The following is a 19,759-nucleotide window of genomic DNA, read 5'->3' on the forward strand; positions in this document are numbered from 1 at the left end:
GTGTATAGTAGGACCTTGTATTACGAAAAATAGGGAATATGAATTGTGGTTTTCAGAGCAGAACTGTGGTTTCTTGGTTTGGGACTGTGCATTTTGTATTGGATACTGTAGTGTTGGGTTTCGATACTAATATACTTGGTTTGATCCTCAAAGCTGTAACGCGTCGCATAGTTAGCGAGCTAAGATTTTAGCCTCGGATAGTGGAGGATAATAAAAAAAATTGGAAATTAAATAGGGAAAAAATATTATTGTTTCTTTCATTTTTAACATTAGACAATTCGCATTTTTAGTTCACTACAAAGCTCACTACAAAACTAAAAATCAGCCCGATTCTTGTCGAATTACTTCTTAAAATTGTTCATTATGAGGTTCGTCACTCTATTAGTCAAGTTTGCCAACTATAATTCTCGTCGCAATTTCAGTACATCATAAATTAATATTTACGGTTTACATCACACATATACATTTCATTACGATTTTGTCACATTATATCAATGGTGAAACTGCAAAAGTGCGTATCTCGGAGAACACGATTTTTCAGGAGACCAAAAAAACAGTCCATATTACTCCTTATTGTCAGGAGAAGGGAAATAATTCTTGAGGATGGCAAGAATAAGATGTTTTTTCGGACTCCATCAGATTTTTGAAAAAGTTTTTCGAACTGTCAGAAAACACGGCAGAAATACCAAGATTCACGTTTTCGGCACTAAGAATCATTGACCTTCACTTAATCATGAGTTACGCATTTTTGCAATCAGTGTTTTAAACCTGTTGTTGACGGACTTTGATAATTTAAAAATTGGACGAAGAGTTTAACACTTAAAATTCCTTATCAGAAGTCTTAGTTTGATCTCATACAGGGTGGCCCAGACCTACCGTACTAGACCTTTTTTTCGGTTAATTTGGGTCGTACGAAGTCCAGGATCGCAGGTAGAAATAGAGAATCGACCCCAAGGAAGCCGAATTTCATGGTCTCAGAGCCCCCCTGGTGTCTTTAGGGGTATTATAGGGGGGTCTGTACTTCAAAAGTCAGGGTTCATGTCAAAATTTTGAGATTATTTCATCGGAATCAGAACTTACGGAAATTTTTAACTTCTTACGACCCAAATTAACCGAAAAAAAGGCCTGGTACGGTAGATCTGGGCCACCCTGTATGGCTGGATCGAACATTACCATAAACTATTTTGCCGAAAATTTGTCAGTACTCCCCACTTCTATAGGTGTTTTTAATTCATATTTTTGTGCACAATTATCTGTATAAATATCTGTAAATATCTGGCCTTACAACCTCATTTTTTCTACTGCTCAGTTCTGTTCCGTCTTTCGGCTACCTGATCTTTCTTATGATAGGCCTGTCGCTAGTATGTTCATCTCCTTTGTGTACCATATCTACATGCTTTGTGTGTTTTCTCTTCAGGAGCATCTATCGGTTAACGATAGCAACAACTCAATATCAAAAACACAGGTCTTTGAGAAAGTCGACGAGATCCCCAGTGAATTTGAGTGTTGCTTTTGCACCACAAAGGTACTCCTTTTACTTTTCCGCTCGAAGTAGGCGCTTAAACCCACAACCCACTGCATCATCTGTCATTGTGACTAATCGGTCAATGCTTCACCAATTTGAGCGCATAATACATAATAAAACTAACCAGACACTTATTGAGAAATTCAATCAGTATTCCAGCAACGGTGAACACATTTCTTTTGGGGATTCAACACGTTTTGATGCACTGTGACACTTGTCCCCTTTTGTCTCCGTTGCGAAAGTGCCTTGTCATGCAATCAATCTGATGTCACACTGTTTGTTGCATGAAGCAGTGTAACCGTCCCATATCAATGAATTTTTCCTATCCTTTATCCACTGTCCAATTTTTTTTTTCTTTTTTCATCATGAGGTATCTTCACAAATTCCGTGGAAAACTAAAAAAATAATCGCATTATTGTGCAGTGAATATTTTTGACGCGGTTTTAAGGTAACTTTTGAGATATCAGACGTTGCAATTTTACTGTTGATGACACAACTGGAACAACTGGAAGGTATAGTATTTATCACAAATAAAAATTGAAACAGACAAAGCATATGTAATACTTTCAATAGACTATAAGAATAATTACGGTTTAAGTACTTGTACCTAAAACATATTAGGAACTTTAATTACAGTGAGTTTTTTTTTTTTTTTTTTTATTCTACAAAAGAGTTTACAAAGAGTATACAAAATGAAAATTACATGCGAAAATGACAATAAATTGGCAGGGATATTAAGACAAATTTAAGATTCTACAGCAGAAAAACACGAGGACATTAAGACAGCAGATCAGGCCCAAAAGATGATAAAATAGAAGACTTTAAATGAAGACAGCCAATGATCAGAGAGCATGTAGGAAGACTGGAGGTAGTGTAGGTTAAGGCATTAAACAAAGCGTAGAGAGACATTTAGAGCCAGAAAGTAAAGTCTGAGAGAGCTAAGTAAGGACCTTAATTTGATGTAGAAGACTGCCCGGCTGCACCTTTCGGTATATCAACGGGTGGGTACATCTTGAGATGCTTGGTAGTGAGAACTAGGCGGACAAAACGCATAACTGAGTTCCAGTTAGATTCCGATTTCAACATAACATTGACAACATTGTCAGGTATTATTGTCAATTACAGTAAGTAGCCTGAAAACGTGACATGATAAAATATGCGATAAAAACTTGGATAACAAGTTTAGACAAAAAATCAACACAGGACGTTTCGACCGATGACCCCGACTATCGTCAAATGGTGAAAAGAATAAAAAAGTAACAAATAAGAAAAATAATCATCTTATTCCTCACTGGTAAAAAAAACCTCTTGGTCCAATGCCGTGGTGCATTGACTTAAGAGTGTAATTTCTTGTCGCCGGATTTAAGAGTCTTGAACTCTTGTTTCAAGCGGATTTTGTATTGATTCAATTCAAAATCCGCTTGAAACAAGGAGCCAGACTCTTAAATCCGGCGACAAGAAACTGCATTCTTGAACCAAGAGGTTTTTTTTTACCAGTGCTGGCCTTCGTCAAATGCTAAAAAAAAAATTAAAAGTGATAAATAAGAAAAGTAATCACCTCGTGATTGCTTTTCTTATTTCTTACTCTCTTAATTTTTTTTCCGGCAGTTGGTAATGGCCACCAACCAAACCGTTCTGTGTTGATTTATTGTTTTACCCTTATACATACAAATCAGGAAAACATACAACTTACACCTAAATAGATCTTTGTACTTTGTTCCCCTGTAAAACTGGGCCCTCCTCAGACAAGGTACGAATTGTAAAGCATTCTCATACATGTTTTCCACTTAAAAATTCACGTAGAACATGTTTTGGACGACAAAAATACTTCAATGAACTCCGGACTGAAATTTTTAACGTGTTTTTGCGGCCCGGTCTGTTCGAGACAGATCAGTGCAGAGGTCCGCGCCAGGCAAACGCCGCGCCACGGATCTCCGCACCTTGCGTGCCAGACCCGTTTGATTTCCCTTTGACAGATTGCTGTGCCGACTTCTGCACCGTTTTGCGCGTCTTAGGTGTCGTACCTTTAAGGTGAATCTACAGCGGTGCGTGGTAAGAATTTTTTTCACGTAGGGAGCGCCACCGCTGTGTTTTGATTTGTTGGTCCACGCTTTTAGAGTCCGCACAGCCCCACGCGAGTCCTTGGGCTTTTATGAAAGTTAAAGGAATTTCTGTTAAATTCATTGATACAACTTTCATAAAAGCTCAAGGACAAGCGTGGGTCTGTACGGACTCTAAAAGCATGGACCAAAAAATGAAAACATAGCGGTGGCGCTCCCTGCACGGAAAAAATTCTTACTACGCACCGCTGTAGATTAAACTTATGTTAGTTGCAAATCAATCTTATTTTACTTTATTTCAATTTCGCCTTTCTAAAAATTTCTCATGGGAATGCCATGTGATCACATACGCTCTCGCGGGAATGACAAGCGGGGATGTGCTCCCAGGGGAATGACACGACATCACATGTGCTCCCCTGGGGAATGGATAGGAGAGCCCGCGTCCATCCGTGCGCTCCCCTGGAAGCCGACATGTCTATGTGACCCGTATGCTCCCATGAGAGTGTATAATGTGACCCGTATGTGCTCTCGTGGGACCTCTCACGGTGTCTCGTGAATCATCATACAACTTCAGGGAAAATGCCACGGGCCCATATGTGACTGCAGCCCACCATGTATAGTGGACCATCACAGAACTATATTCAGGGAAAATGCATACAGGACCTTACAGCGTCCTACAAAGACGTCACCGAACTTGGGAACGGATACAGTGCGACAAAACGCTGCATCTTTATCTACTTTAGATGCTTTACAAGTTATACCCCCATAAACACTTCCCCCGGGACTGGACACGAGATCACGTGTGTTCCCCTGAGGAATAGCCAGGAAAGCCCTTGTGCTGTGTGCTCCTAAGGGAATGACAGGGATCCCCTGTGCTCCCAAGGAAGTGAAGAGCCGGTCACCTGTGCACCCTAGGGAGTCTGGGGATATTCAATCCTGTCCCTTCGTCCCCGCGCGTCCCGTAGTTTTAAGGTTCAGTTGGCGGCCTTCCGGCTTTTTGGTTTTTTTTTTTTTAAATTTATTTTTCAATCCATTTTATTTATCTATTAACTGTTATCTTTATAAATTGTTTTTATTTATTGATTTATTTTTATATATTTTTCAGGTGCGTTATAGCCAAAAGATGCTATGGAGTCGAATAAATTCGATACACTACTACTATTTTTGTAAATAATTTAACAAATTTTATTTATTTATTAAAATACATTTTATTCCACTTATTAGTTGTTTATTTGAATCTACTTTACTTTATTTATTTATTTATTTATTTATTTATTTATTCATTTTAATCTATTTTTAGTTTATTTTATTTATTCATTTAGGTTAATCTATTTTATTTTATTTTATTTTATTTACTTTAATTTATACTATATATTTATTCATTTTTTATTTTTTTTTATTTTATTAAATTTCATTCATTCATTTTTCTTCGTTTTAATAAGTACATATACATCTTTTTTATTTGTTACATGTGTTAATCACTTCTTTCTTTCCACAAATTGATCTACTTTTTTATTTTTGTTTCTTTGAAACTGCGTAATGTAGAAATTTCCAAGAATATCGTTGCTTTCCATCCTGGAATCGGCGCAGCGCTGGGGTCGTTTATGCTTGCTAAATTACCCGCAATTAACACGCGATTCTCCGGAGCTCCACGGCAGCGGCACTCGGGCGATCACGGGGGTTAAGTAACTCGGGCGTAGTTAGTACTTAGATAGGACACAGCTTGGGATTACCGCGGTGCGGAGATTTGCAGAATGACTAAGAGTTCCTTTCATGTCCAAAACATGCCACGGCAATCATACCAATTAATTTTCGTGTTTAATCCTTAATCTTTTTCTTCTATGACTCTGCTATTAGAGACGGCATTTTGGGCACGAATTAGGGTGCATCCGATGGGAGGCACTTCTCATGGGAGCCACTTTCCATGGGAGCCACGTCTGAGGGGAATTATTCTTCTGCCCAAAACATCCTGAGTGTAATTCCCGTGAGAAATTTTTAGCAGGGATCTTTGGTTAGGTTTTGATCAGTTTCATTGATGTTGTTGTTTTTGGATACCAGACATCGCAAGATCTCCGTACTTCTCTTTATCCCTCAATTTCGTTCGTTTAGGTGCTTTTTATGGCCAATCAGAATTGAGTTGTCTCTCCTCTAGATATAAAAAAAAAACTCTACCCAAAAAAGTACCTAAAGTTTTTGTCAAAAGGTGCAATTGATAACAGCTACTTGCTTGTTTTGATTAGCCTGGATAATCGAACGCGTAGAGGTACCGCTGACGGCGCACAGTCGAATGTGTGACAAGAAGTCGGGGGGTAATTTCGACGCCATATTGGATTGCCACTATAGTGGAAGCAAAAGCGGTGTTTTAAAAATTCGAACTGCAAAAGTCGTTTGCGGAGGGAAAAACGGCACGAAAAAATCGGAGAAAAGTAGTGCGTGATCAGGAGACAATTAGTCCAGTCATTCTAGCTTTTTACCTCGGACAAATTAGCACAAACTTTTCCTTTGGTATATAGGGTCTCTAGATACCTAATAAAATAGAAAAAAAAATTTACCAAAAAATTCCACCGTGAAATTGGTCAAATCGCAGTTTTTTAAAATGGCGGCTTACGGCGATTTTCAAGGAGGACGTACATACGGATTTTCCTTTATAACTCAAAAATAATGCGTCAAACAAAACAATTTCACGAGATCAGTTTGAAAGATCATAAGATTCTAATTATGAATCAAGAATCATATACCAAACTTAGGCTTTTATTATTTTTTTTCCGAATTTCACTATTTAAAAACAACATCCGGCAAAATCTGCTGAAATTTCACGATTTTTCGCGTTCTTGACCAATTTTAGGTCGAAAAAATTAATTTAAGGTTAAAAACAACAACACCACTGAAAAGTACGCTAAATTTTACATAAGTAGACCCATTCATTTTAACTTTTCATCCTTTATGACCTCATTGGGAGACGAATCATTCAAAAGCATGAAGTCAATATTTAACAACAAATTCAGCAGTTTTTTTTCCGTTTCCAGCGCTTTCGATCAATTATTTTTCGACAAAAGTATAACTTTATACATACTTTTTTGGAAATTACGCTAAAAATTGATTTCTCTAGAAATTTCAGAATTTCAACAATTTTCAGCTTTTTGATAGTTATAAACTGAGAATACGATTCAACGATGGTAATAAACGTTTAGAACATAAAATTTCTAAAAAATTGCATACCTGAAATTACTGTTTTAAGTTTTTTAAAGAGAGTTAGATATGGCGTTAAAGTTGTCTATTGGAAAACCCGGCTGCTCGGTTTAGAACCACTTTCTTAACATATACCTAAAATTGTCAAGTTTAGTCATTTTGTTTGAAGTAACTTTTATGATACCAATTTAATAGCACATGAAAGTTAAAAAAATGTTAACGAACACATTTTTGAAGGTATTTAAGTGTACTTGGAAGCCAATTTTTGAGACGTTAAAAAATTACAAATTGTTCAATAACAATTTGTAATTTTTAACAACAAGGCTTTCTCTCAGGGTCTTGTGGTTTTTCATGGCTGCAAACAACTTTTCACATCAAACCATGGTAATTATCAAAAAGCTGGTAAAATTTTGTGTAAGAAATGTACCTTTATTTGTATTTTTGGCGTCCCTTGTGATTATGCGGAGGCAATGTTGAAAAAAATTGCAAGTGCCCGAAAAAAAATTTCCCGCGGTTTTTCTTATTATTTACGTGTTAAAAGGCGTCTAAGAAAAAAAACAAGGTGCAAAATGAAAAGTTCATAAAACCTCTTATATAGGGCTATTGAAGTTTGCCTTAAAACCTTTTTGAGGTGTCTTAGCACTGAATTTTGGTTTAAAAAAAGTTTGAAAAAATGATGAAATTTAACTTTTTAGTTATTTTTGAGATTTTATCGCTTTTAGATGAGCTTTGAAGTTAAAATTAATGATGTAACGGAAAAGTACTTTACATTTTGGTTTAGAAAATTGTGTTCAACGTCCTTTTAAGTGATTATACTTGCCGGTAGGATAATCTCTTCTGGGATCATAAACAACACTTTCCTGAAGAAAATCCGTTTTTAGCTCCATTTTCCTAATTTTTAAGCATTTCAGAAGTGTTTGATAAAAAAAACCACTGTAACCACGTGAAAGTACATAGAATTTAAAATAAGATAGGGTACCTTGTTTCAAAAATTTCGAGATTTTTTGTGTTTGACACGGCTTTATTTAAAATTGTAAAAAATGCGGCATTATTTACAGAAAGTTGAGTTTCTATGTAAAACACCATCCCTCAAAAGGCCATATCAATACAGCAAATACTCCATCAATCGTGTGAAGTTATTCAAATCATTTCTGGAGAGCAAAAATTAAATAACGTAATATAAAAGAAGTAATAGGAGGGGCAACTGACCCTCCTCCTCTCTCCTCCTCCTCCCTCCGCCTCCCTCCTCCTCCTCTCTCCTCATCCTCCCTCCTCTTCTTCCTCCTCCCTGCTTTCTACATGGAGCGCAAATGGATATAGGACCGCAGTCTGGAACTAACAGATACTTCCCGCATACAAAGTGAAGACAATTTTCATCGTATTTATGCATACACTTACGTAAAAATAAACGAATAGGATAGAGGACAGAGAGTGGCGAAATCTGTACATTTAAGGGTTTTCAAAAATATTGCGGAATGGGACATATGAGGGGAGTTACGATGCGAGCACAGCCGCCGCCGCGAAGCGCTTTACGTGAGGGATTGGGCTGTGTAATGGCGGCAGCTCGGGGAGCAGGTCCTTGTGCGTCGGAGGAATCAATGGTAAAAGTAATAATAATTATTATGATAAATTCAATACACCATTGAAGGTTTGGAACTTTTGAGCGGCCAACTCTAGCGTAAGCGCGAGCAAGGATTGTAACGAAAGTACAGATGTCAGCGGGGGGCGGGGTTGTCAACAGGGGAGAGGGGTATGCATTTATACGTGACAGGCTCGTGTGAAAGCAGGAAATCTAAGTAAATAAGAAGGAAAACAATAAAAACATTAACATTTTACTGCCCTCAGCATCTTGTCAGCCGAATATGCAACATTTCGTACATTATTAAATATTATTTAGCTTTCAATAGACCGAATAAAACAAATTAGTAGTTTCTTTATTTCATTACTCGGCTTTGTATTTCTTAATATGTGGCAATTAAATATTCGACGATAATAAACAAAATTGCATTTTAACACTTATACCCTCAATTAAGCAGCTTGGAGGACGAGGCGCCATGAGTGCAGTTTTTGCTATTTCGAGAAAAACGTGTTTAAAGTTACTTAATATTATACGTACTTAGCCTTATAGCAGAAAGAGAGTTCAAACTCACATTATAATGCTTAAGCATTGGATGTTACCGGTGAATTTTTCATAGACTTTATTGTTCTTGCCGCCATCTTTTTTCCGCCATCTTGAATTTTTATTCAGACTGAATAAAGTAACGTCAAATTCGAATTTCCTAGGTCGATATACCGGGGTACACCAAGTCTCATGAAAATCTGCCGACAAATAGGTGTTTTACAGTTTTTTTCTTAGAATCTTTAGCTGCGATGGTTTAAACAGTAAACGGATCAGATATGACCCCCCCCCCCCCCCTCCCGGTCCGTCATCCCTCTAATGTGCTTCTCCCTTTACTACGTACCATGACTATCAAATTAATAACAAAATTTATTTCAAAAGTAGTGGAATATTCATTAAAAAGGGTCACACTAATCGAAATCCCAGCCAAAATTTACAAAAAGTAAAAAATGTCAAATTTGACACCATTCCATAAAGACCATATAAATGTCTTATACCTTTAGTTAAACTTTGATGTAATATGTGTTTTGAAAAGAAAATTTCACGCTTTTTCCATTGGTACCAACAGTTTTGAGAGGAAAAATTCTGCCAAAGCTGTATCTTAAAAGTTACAGACCAAACTTGAGATTTCAAGAAAATTCTAGCCTTATTTGTTGGTGTCTGACCTCGCAGCTCGGTGCCAACAAGTCAAAATTAAAAAAAAAAAGATCTGGTTGAGGAATGATTTTTACTCTACTATTTTTTGCTCTTAAAAAAAATTGGCCTCCGGCCAATTTATGCGCGGCGCAAGCGCCGGCATGTGAGGAGGGGGGGGCTTCGCCCCCCCATCATGGTGCGAAGATCGCACGAGACTTTCTCGCTTTTGCCGGCGCTCCGCGCCGGCATAGACACATTTGCTGGAATATTCAGAAAAATACTGCCAATTTCACAAAAACCTATAGTTTGATTGGAATTTTGATCGCAGGATAAGAGTTATAAATTTTTTATTCAAACCACTGCACTTTATTGTAAATGTCTTCGAGATATGTGATGAATTCATACATTCGGACTCGACTTGTCGACATTATGAGGCATCCTCAATTAAATATGTAATTGATTAATGATGCCTCCTATTAAGGACGGCGATCCGTAAAAATTTTAGCTCTTCTACGATTCATTAGGATCCATTAGATTCATTGGCATCATACTTCAGATATGATTATATATTATAATATTTTCTTAAGCACGGTCAAAAGCTATCAAATATCTACTTTAATGGGTAGAATGACTATTCGATGTTTAAATAGTCTTAAAACTAAACGGTTTTTGCTTAGCATCGCCTAAATTTTAAATTTGGCGGGCGAAAATCTACCTGCTCGAAATGGTTCACCACCCGCCCGCCAGAGCGCCACTTCCTTGGCGCGTATCCCCGTAATTCGAAACGAAAACAATAGATAGCGCCACCTCCTTGCTGTTCGTATCACCATGTATTTAAACAACAATCACAACAACAACAACAACAATAACAACAACAAACGTCAACAAACCTGGACCTGGACGGGTTATAACGCGCATTATTATCAATCTTGTGCAGTTTTATTATACAGGGTTATCCAAAAGTCACCTACCACCCCTGTAACTTTTTTCCTACTTAAGATAGAAGTTTGAAACTTTGGGAATGTTCCTCGGTCTAAGGTAGCAACTTTTTGGTTCCCCCAAAATTTTGGAGGGCGGCCCCCCTAAGGGGGGCGGGGGCTAACTTTTTTTTTCAAATAGCAACCCCCCTTTTGGGATACCTCATTCGAAAGATAATAAAAAAGAAAAGTTTTGGCGGCAACCGCAGGTCAAAATGTTGATTTTTGACAAAATGGCGGCCGGTCAAAGTTCAAAATGGAGGAAATTTGGCAACTCCGTTTTTCATCGGCAGATTGGTGTGAAACTCAGAATCCTAGGGTTTTTCGGGACGAGAAAAACGATTCTGGCATTAGTTTTCCAGAAGTGTCAGCCCTTTTCAAAATGGCGGCAGATTAAAATGGCGGCAGATAAAAATGGCGGCATAGAGCGGGAAGTGGATATTTAGGCTGCTTATCGTCGGATTTGTATGAGACTTGGTATCCGGGGGTATTTCGGCACGAGAAGAATGAATCTTTCATTGGATTTTTGAATTTTTTAAAAAGTTTAAAATGGCGGCGAAAAAATGAAGGAAAATCCATATCACGGCTGTTTACCGTTGGATTTGCACGAAAGTCAATACTCTGGTGGTTTTTGGCTCGAAAAAAATTAATCCTTCATTAGATTTTTGAAACACTGAATATCGTTAAAATGGTGGCGGAAGAATAACGGAAAATCCGCATCCACCATCGTCATTCGCATTTTTCCTGCCATTTTAAAGTTATTAAAAAATTCAAAAATCCAATGAACGATTCGTTCTTCTCGTGCCGAAATACCTCCGGATACCAAGTCTAATACAAATCCGACGATAAGCAGCCTAAACATCCACTTCCCGCTCTATGCCGCTATTTTAATCTGCCGCCATTTTGAAAAGGACTGACATTTCTGGAAAACTAATGCCAGAATCGTTTTTCTCGTCCCGAAAAACCCCAAAATTCTGAGTTTCAGATCAATCCGCCGATAAAAAACGGAGTTGCCAAATTTCTGCCATTTTGAACTTTGACCGACCGCCATTTTGTCAAAAATCAACATTTTGACCTGCGGTTTGCGCCAAAACTTTTCTTTTTTATTATCTTTCGAATGAGGTATCACAAAAGGGGGGTTGCCATTTGAAAAAAAAAAAAGTTAGCCCCCGCCCCCCTTAGGGGGGGCCGCCCCCCCAAAATTTTTGGGGGGACCAAAAAGTTGCTACCTTAGACTGAGGAACATTCCCAAAGTTTCAAACTTCTATCTCAAGTAGGAAAAAAGTTACAGGGGTGGTAGGTGACTTATGGATAACCCTGTATTATATTCGTGTTCAGTACCTCGTAAAAAGGAACCGCGAAAGATGGAATCTGCCGGGATTCTAAATTCATTAACAACAAACATATTATTAGTTTCTAATAAAGATCTAAGTGTCCGTTCTTGCGTCAGCTTCGATGATTCATAGTATGTAATGACGTAATGTAAGTATCTAATTAGTTGTCTAATTTTGCTTAGTGGTACCTACGGAGTAATTTTGGAGATAGTATATGATGCATTATATAATGCATTTGAATTCCTAGGTTTCACCTGACTCAAAGCCTTTGCTGTTAATATTCTGAAGCGTTCCGACTTATTTATCGGAGAATTGAGCGTTTCCTATCGGCCCCTCTGCAATTATGAGATTAGTCCAAAGATCCTTAGGAACTTAAATTAAAGACTCAGGTGGTGCTTTTGAGCCAACTCTCAAAGAATTAAAGGCATTTTACAAAATCTACCGTCTGTGAGCTCTCCGTGTGACCGAAGTGATCTCCTCGCTAAATGACGCGTAACCCTTCAATTTTTAGTTTAGTCCAAAGACCTCACAGGAACTTAAATTAATGAACCAGGTGGTGCTCTTATGCTAACTTTCGAAGAATTAAAGGCATTTTTTCTAAAATTTACAGTCCTTGAAAATGAGCTGTTTGTGATGTCGTAGAGCAAAGTGCCCTCCTTTTGGGCCTAGTAATTCCTTGAATTTTGAGTTTAGTCCAAAGATCTTGTATGAACATGAATTAATGACTCAGGCGATGTGCTTGACGCCCACTGTTACAGAATCAAAGGCATTTTTCAAAATTTACAGTCCTTCAAAATGAGCTTTCCGTGTGATTTTGCTAAAAATGGACAATGTAGCCCAGCCCACCCCCCAAATTTTAGCGTACCCCAAAATCGTTTGACGTGCATAAGGAGACCATGGATATGGTGTTCTGTGAATATTTTGAATAAAATCGAACAGATAGATTCTGAGATATCGCTGTAGACAGATTTGGGGGACGCTCCACGGACGGACACACATTTTTTCAAGTATGGTTATTTTGACCCCTGGGACCTTTAAACGTCTAGAAATGATGAAATTTCAACTTTTTTTTCTTTTTTTTTCTTGGAGGATGACAATACTTCCTCTCTACCCTAGGGGAGCGAGAAAGTAAAAACAATATATATTAGTGAGCAGAATTTTATACTCTAAAAAATTTGCAAGAATGATTTTTTTCACTGAATGCATTAGAATCACGCAAAATCGGGAAAACGCTGACGAAGTCAATAATCAATTTATACGTAATTTCAGACGGCCGCCATTTTGTTATAAGCAATTTTGACTATGTTCCTGAGGGGGGCTAATAGTAAACTTTTTTTGGGGGGCTCCAGACATGTTTTCGAGCGCTTTAAAACCCAAGAGAAGTTTGTGCTAATTTGTCTGAGGTAAGGCCCTTTTTTTGCTTGAATGACTGGACTAAATGCAGTTTCTGAAAATGCAAGAATTAGAAACAGGTTAAGCTCAATACATCACGATTACCGGATACGGGTGAAATATTAAAAACATACTTTTTTGGATCACAATCGTGCAGTGTTTTCAAAGTTTTCTATTTCTTTTTTTTAATTTGTTCAGAATCACCCATCAGAATCTTTTTCTAACATTTTTGTTGATCTTTCTTTGCCGCCTGACCTTAGTCTGTCAAGGGAGGATCAATAAAAATGACGAATCCTCGAAAACTTTAGGATATAAAATTATTTGTTCGTTTTTTAATGAATGAAAAAGACACGCAACTTTTGTAACACTGTGATCGAGATACGTGAATCCAAACGTTTATTTACCTCCTAGAAAGTTTGACACATTTAAGGCTTGTTTGAATCGAGCCGGGTGTTCAATAACACCAAATTTTTATTACTTGCTGAATAATAGGTATTTAAGAGATGTAACGGGTGAAAGTACCCTCACTGCTTAGTCTTGTGCTTGGCTATACTCAAATTAATATTTTTACACTGATACCTACTTTAGTTACAAAACTCCACTATGAAAAGTTTTCTACCTGTTCATTAAAGTCTCGATTATATGCTTTCTGTAACATGCAAAATGCGCTAAAAACTATAATACAAGCATGGCAGCTCATCATTTTTAACAGAATATCCGCACGTTTTAATGCTTCCTAAGTAGCACAGATATCAATAAATCGCAATCAAATGGTAAAAATATTGCTACCGCATCGAAGTTTATGTATTTTGCCTAGCTAGGTAGGTACTGATTGAAAGCACGCACGGCTCATTGAAATTATTCATTTGCAATTATTCATCGCACTGCACATTGCCTATGTTTCTAACAAATGGAACCTAACTCACTTTCTTTATTGTGTAAAATTGGCATATCTTGACCAATATTATGTAAAAATATTGCAATTTTATTTAAAAAACTAAAATTCCATTCTCTTGAAATAAATCGCAATTTATTTCAATATTTTCATTGTTCTGTGCTATTTGGGTGTTGAGCCTCCTTCAACGCTTTCTTTTCTCTTTTTTATTTCATTTCGCACGGGGCTTAATTTAGACGTCTGAGCCACCCAGTAAGTAGATTTCCTATGCACCCTGGTTAACAACCAATACAACTATACCATGACAACTATACTCAACTAACCATGACAACTATACTCAGGATACACGTCAGATATTTGTACACATAATACCTATATACAAAGCCGCAGTATCGTCACAGGCTAGTCATCAATAGACGTTGACCATAAATATGTAGGTAAAGTTGTGGAAGGATGCTGATTGAGCGTTTTTGCAGGCAAAGACCCCCTACAAGATGCAGGCGAGCAGGGCTCCGATTTCTCTTCTTCGGAGCGGGAGTAGCTTGTGGGACATGCAGCCTGCTCGGACTCCCTGCTCTATTGCTTTCTCCTCTCCCCTACTCTTTGCTGATAATGGCGCCAAGCACGAACTTCACTCTCGGAGAAAAATTCGATTGCCCGGGGAATTGACCTTTTTGCTTGAGATTAAGTTTCTATAAGAGTCCAAACCAAGTCCTCGCCAGGGAAATTCTCAGAATTCTTTGGAATTACATTTTTTTGATATAAGGGTTTAGGAGGTAGAATCTTCAGAATTTCCGGAAATATCACAAGCTTTTGTGGAGGCTTTAGCGTTCTGAGGCATTGAAAAATTTATCTTGAAAGTACCAATTTACATTTGGAATTTTGATGGAAAATAAAGGGGCCGGGTTTCATCCATATCTGAGCCATGTATGTTTGATTAGAGGATTTACTGTTAAAAAGGGCAGACGATGCCAGCTGATAAGGGATGAGTTTGAGGATTTTTGCGCATGAAGTACGTTTTTAGGAATGCCTTGGCAGCTGACGACTAAGGTAGTATCCTTCCTTCCTTATTGGAATTCAGGGTAGATGTTAGGAAAAATTGAAAAAATAAAATGAGGTTTTCTACGTGCGGGAGAAACATAATATAAGTATTATTTAATTATTGAAAATAGCTCTAACTATGGTTACAGATAGCCAACCGTTTCACATTTTCATTATAAAATGAAATCTTTCTATTTCCCCCAAAAAATCACAATTGTTTTTAAAGCATGTCAGAGTGGACTAATTATTAAAAATTCAAACTTCCCTAGTTCTTTTGCGATTCTGCCAGGAATCTAAAATTATAAAAACTGACAATATTAGCAACATAACGGCGCCTACACCAACAGCTACTGCCACGGTTCACGCGGGAAAGTTAACATCGTCCGATCGGCAAGTACGCGATGTAGTAATATCAACACAATGAGATTGCTCCTTCACCGCTAAGCCCAAGTAGCATTTTTCAACGTAAAAATTGATATAATGTATCAATTTATAGGTATAAAGTTGTAAAAAATATTGCAATAATATAGCTATAAAGTAGCAATTCTCAGTCAACATTTGGACGATTTTTCCCGATTTCGTCAGGTCAGATCGATAAAAAAAATCTTATACTTAATAGCAATGTCATTGCTATTAGTGGCGGTGCCAAATGGTTTTAGGAAAATTGAGGAATTTATCAGTCTACCCTAATTTTTACAACGTTGCAGAATCCATTCGAAAATCCGATCTTGCCGGAATTGACAGGGAATTCATGATTCAATCATCCAGCACCCTTTAAATTCTTCTGTCCGAGGCGGGATTAGAACGCGCAACCTTCGGATTACTGCCGTGCGCCGCCTTTACCGTTTGAGCTAGCCAGGCTACCTGTCGGGTACCTCACTTTTCACACATTATATAGCTCCGACATGAAACGAAACCCTTACCGGCGCATTTGCATGAAATAAAAAATTCAAAGAATTAAAAGTAACATAAACAGAAACGAAATAAAAGGAGGAAAGAAAGGCATGAAAGAAGTAAAATTAAATTACCCAGAACTTGGTTAAAAGCATAGACGATATTTATTTTGATTGACTGGAAATTCAAACCTTTTAAAAAAGCATTGAAATTTTTAAAGTTTCAGATTTATCGAGTTTGAGCTATTTCGAGAAGACTAAATTGAGGAAAAATGGTTGTTTCATCAAATTGTTGCGATACATTCCTGCATTCATGCTAGAGATTTGAAAACAAGTTACGGAAAGGAACACGCGGGAGTTTTTCATTATACTTAATAGCAAGATTATTGCGATAATTTTTGCGCCTTGCAATTAGCAGATTGGCAACAGGTGACACAACCAATAATCGGAATTTATTGCTACATCATAGCAACAATATTTCCGCGCCTTCAAATGAGGGAGTAGGCAATACGCATGGCAAATATAATATAGCAACATTCCTACGATTTTATGTCCATCTATAGGTATCCTTGCTACTTGGGAGTGTGGCTACCTATATCAACGGTTAATGTTGTTTCATTGACAGCAACTGACAAGTAAAATTCACATTTTAGCATTTGCTACTTTAGCAAGTACATATTTTGTTTTGTGGCATTTTTTTATAGTTAATTTGACACTAGCGAAGTCCAATCAGCAAATACAAAAAATGTTAATGTAGCAAAAAAAATCTTTTTTTTCGTATAAAATTTATCACCTCAACAGCGGGCGTAGTTAACCCAACAGTAAAATGAAATGGTTTTTTAAAACTAGAAAATTTGTAAAGATATCATGACCATTTCTTTCCGTGCTTATCCTATCCTCTTTGTCTGGGGGCAAGACTACGGATTCATTAGTAAGTTAGTCGAGAGAAAAGAAGCAATATGCCCATGTGTGTGTTCTGTGGTGGATTGGCGTCTACGCAAGGATGTCAGCGATCTACTTCCAAAAACGGGCTGCAAGACAGCTCCTCATAAACGATGTACACTCGGCAAAACCTATGGTTTTCAGTGTCATAATAGCCTGACTTGTAATTATCAATACGTAGTAGTAGGTAGTAGGTGCTTCATTCATTTTTAAAAATTTAATTCTCATGTGTAATTTTAAACAGTTTTAATGCATGATGAATTCTGTAAAATTTCGAATGATATACCTAATGAAAATTTGAATATCATCATCATTAATATAAACTTCGAAGAATTCAGACTTTCAGCGATTCTACCTTTTTCTACTTCACTCGAGAGGTTGCCAGATTGCGCGATAAATGTGAATATTTTACATGGGTTTGAATTGGGAAAAGTGCTGAAAAAGCAACTTATCTGGCGACAATAGAGTCCGGGAGGGACGAGAGGCTGCCTTCCTGGGAAAACCCATGATTTAGCCGGAAATGTCATTAAAACAATTGATTCCGTTTGAAGCATCAATTGTATACTAGGGGAAAGCTATTTAAAAATAATAATTGTAAATGGACAGAGATGCCACAGAAAGGGAAAAAGGAAAGGGAAAGGAAATGAAATGAGGATAATATACAATCAGAGAGAATAAAACAAAAACATCACAGAAATTTATATGCGATGAAAGTATAAGAAAAAAAACACGAGTGGGCTCATTGTGATTCGAAACTCGAACTATACTATCGTTGAGCAGTTTTTAGACCCCTACGCCACCGATAATCTTCTTAAGAGGTAAAGATGAACTTTTGCTAATTCAGCAAGTCAAATCGCGGAAGGAGATCCATGGATTGTCTTTTTCCGCCACCCGATGGGATGACGTCCCAGTCAAATACGTTTTTGAAGAATTGATCGATCCCCTTCATCGCTTCATCTCCACACATCTATTCATGTGCAAATGATCGCACGCTCCGGCAACAAGGTTCTGTGACGAAATCATTTTTGCCTCCAGAGGCTCCAAAATGTATACATCTTAGTGATGAAGCCGAATGTCACTCTCGTGGCGAGTGATTAGGGGTCCAGAGGGCGCAGCCCCTTGGCTGCCCGTGACGGACGCGCTTAAGCGTCGAGAACGGTAGTTAGTAAATGTATAATCATCGCCAATTTTTAGTCTAAGATGTGGGTGACATTTAGGTAATCCCCCTGAACCATAAATGTTTTGCATACCATGAAGGGTGTTCAATGAAGACGATCGGAAGTTTGATGAAAATTATGCAAACAAAGAAAATATCAGCCGTTTTACAAAATACAATCAATTTCGACTTCTACCCGGTTGGACGAACAATATTTTTAAAACATTTTGAAAATATTAAATTTATATTTTTTTAGAATATTCTGGTAACATTTCAAAACTATTTCTTAAATATGAAAATGTGAACACCAAGATATTTTTAAGAGAAATCTTGGATTTCTTACTATATATCAAAAAAAGCTATGGCCATTTTTGTGTGCACGTCTTTGTCAAATTGCATTCTCATTGGTCCTTTCATAATGTCAAATTGCATTCTCATTGGTCCTTTCATAAGCCAATCAGAAAACTTCCTTTCAAAACTCCCCGGGAAATTTAAATGTAATCTTCCATTATTCATTCGATATTAAACAGGATAGACGGGATAGAACGGGATGTATTTATAATAAGTGGGATAAAATGCAGGAATTGTCAGAAAAGTGCAAAAATCAGTGAGTTCCATGGACAAAATAAATGTTTGGCCTATGTTTTGTAATTAAACCGGATACATATGTGTAAAATAGGATATCGTCATCGATCTTCGATACATCGTTCGAAATAAAACGGGATGGACAGGGATAAAATGGGATGAATTGACATTAACCGGGTTAAATGGTGGAATTTTGAGAAATGGGGAATATTTCAAAATATCCGAAATAAATTACGTAAGGTTAAGCATATATAGCATTACCTTGCTCTCTCTACCAACGATTACTGTAACTACTTACTTCTGCGTACTCAGCGCACTCTTTCAAGCAAATGTGGAGGCACAGACAAAGACCGCAATTTTCATATTCCTGCACATATATTAAGTACATCTGAAATTTGAATCGCACAAGTATAGAACACTGTAAACCACCTACTTGAAGTCCTGCGACGATTGGAAGCGTAAACTATCTGGACGCCCGCGTGTGGACCTGAACCCGAGCCGCGGGCGTACTGCGCTTCAGGGTGCTGATGAACATCAGGGTTGAAATCACGCCTGATATAGTCATACACTGCGCCAGCGCAGCAGCCACTGGCTCGACTCCATCATAACGTTGATTAACGCCAAGTTTTCTATAAAACTTCTATAAAACTTATATTTTTATAGTTTCAACCACCGAGGGAACGCCGAGGATCCGGTGAATTACGCTATTTCTGACGTAGTCATCCCAATGGATCCCCATGAGCCCCCGGAGAATGTTGCTTTGAACGGGCTGGATCCTTTGGATGTTTGTCTTTGCGGCACACCCCCCACAGTTAACACCCATAGGTCCAGACTGGCTTTAGTAACATGTTTGTATGGAAGAATTTTATTGCGAAGTGAAAGTACACTATTTGGCTTGAAAAGCCACTACATTGACTTGTATTTTGTTAGAATTTGCCTCCTTTTGGCCTGGATATGGGGGCTGAACGTTAGATTCGTATCGAGCCTTATACCCAGATAGTTGGCAGTTTTGACT

At 37.6% G+C, this 19,759-nt stretch overlaps 1 protein-coding gene across 8 annotated transcripts in view; it reads left to right on the forward strand.

Annotated features, from left to right (window-relative positions):
- Window positions 1-19,759, forward strand: part of Shab (Shaker cognate b) — a 327,591-nt gene that overhangs the window by 270,572 nt on the left and 37,260 nt on the right. For 7 of the 8 annotated variants that reach the window (XM_072306433.1, XM_072306436.1, XM_072306434.1 and 4 more), the window contains one exon: window positions 1,418-1,525. The exons of the other annotated variant lie outside the window; for it this stretch is intronic. In XM_072306433.1, the coding sequence (XP_072162534.1) occupies window positions 1,418-1,525 (108 nt within the window). The remainder of the gene's footprint in view (window positions 1-1,417; window positions 1,526-19,759) is intronic. 8 annotated transcript variants of the gene reach the window in all.

Source organism: Bemisia tabaci, chromosome 1, assembly GCF_918797505.1.
Source record: "Bemisia tabaci chromosome 1, PGI_BMITA_v3".
NCBI classification, from domain to species: Eukaryota; Metazoa; Arthropoda; class Insecta; order Hemiptera; family Aleyrodidae; genus Bemisia; species Bemisia tabaci.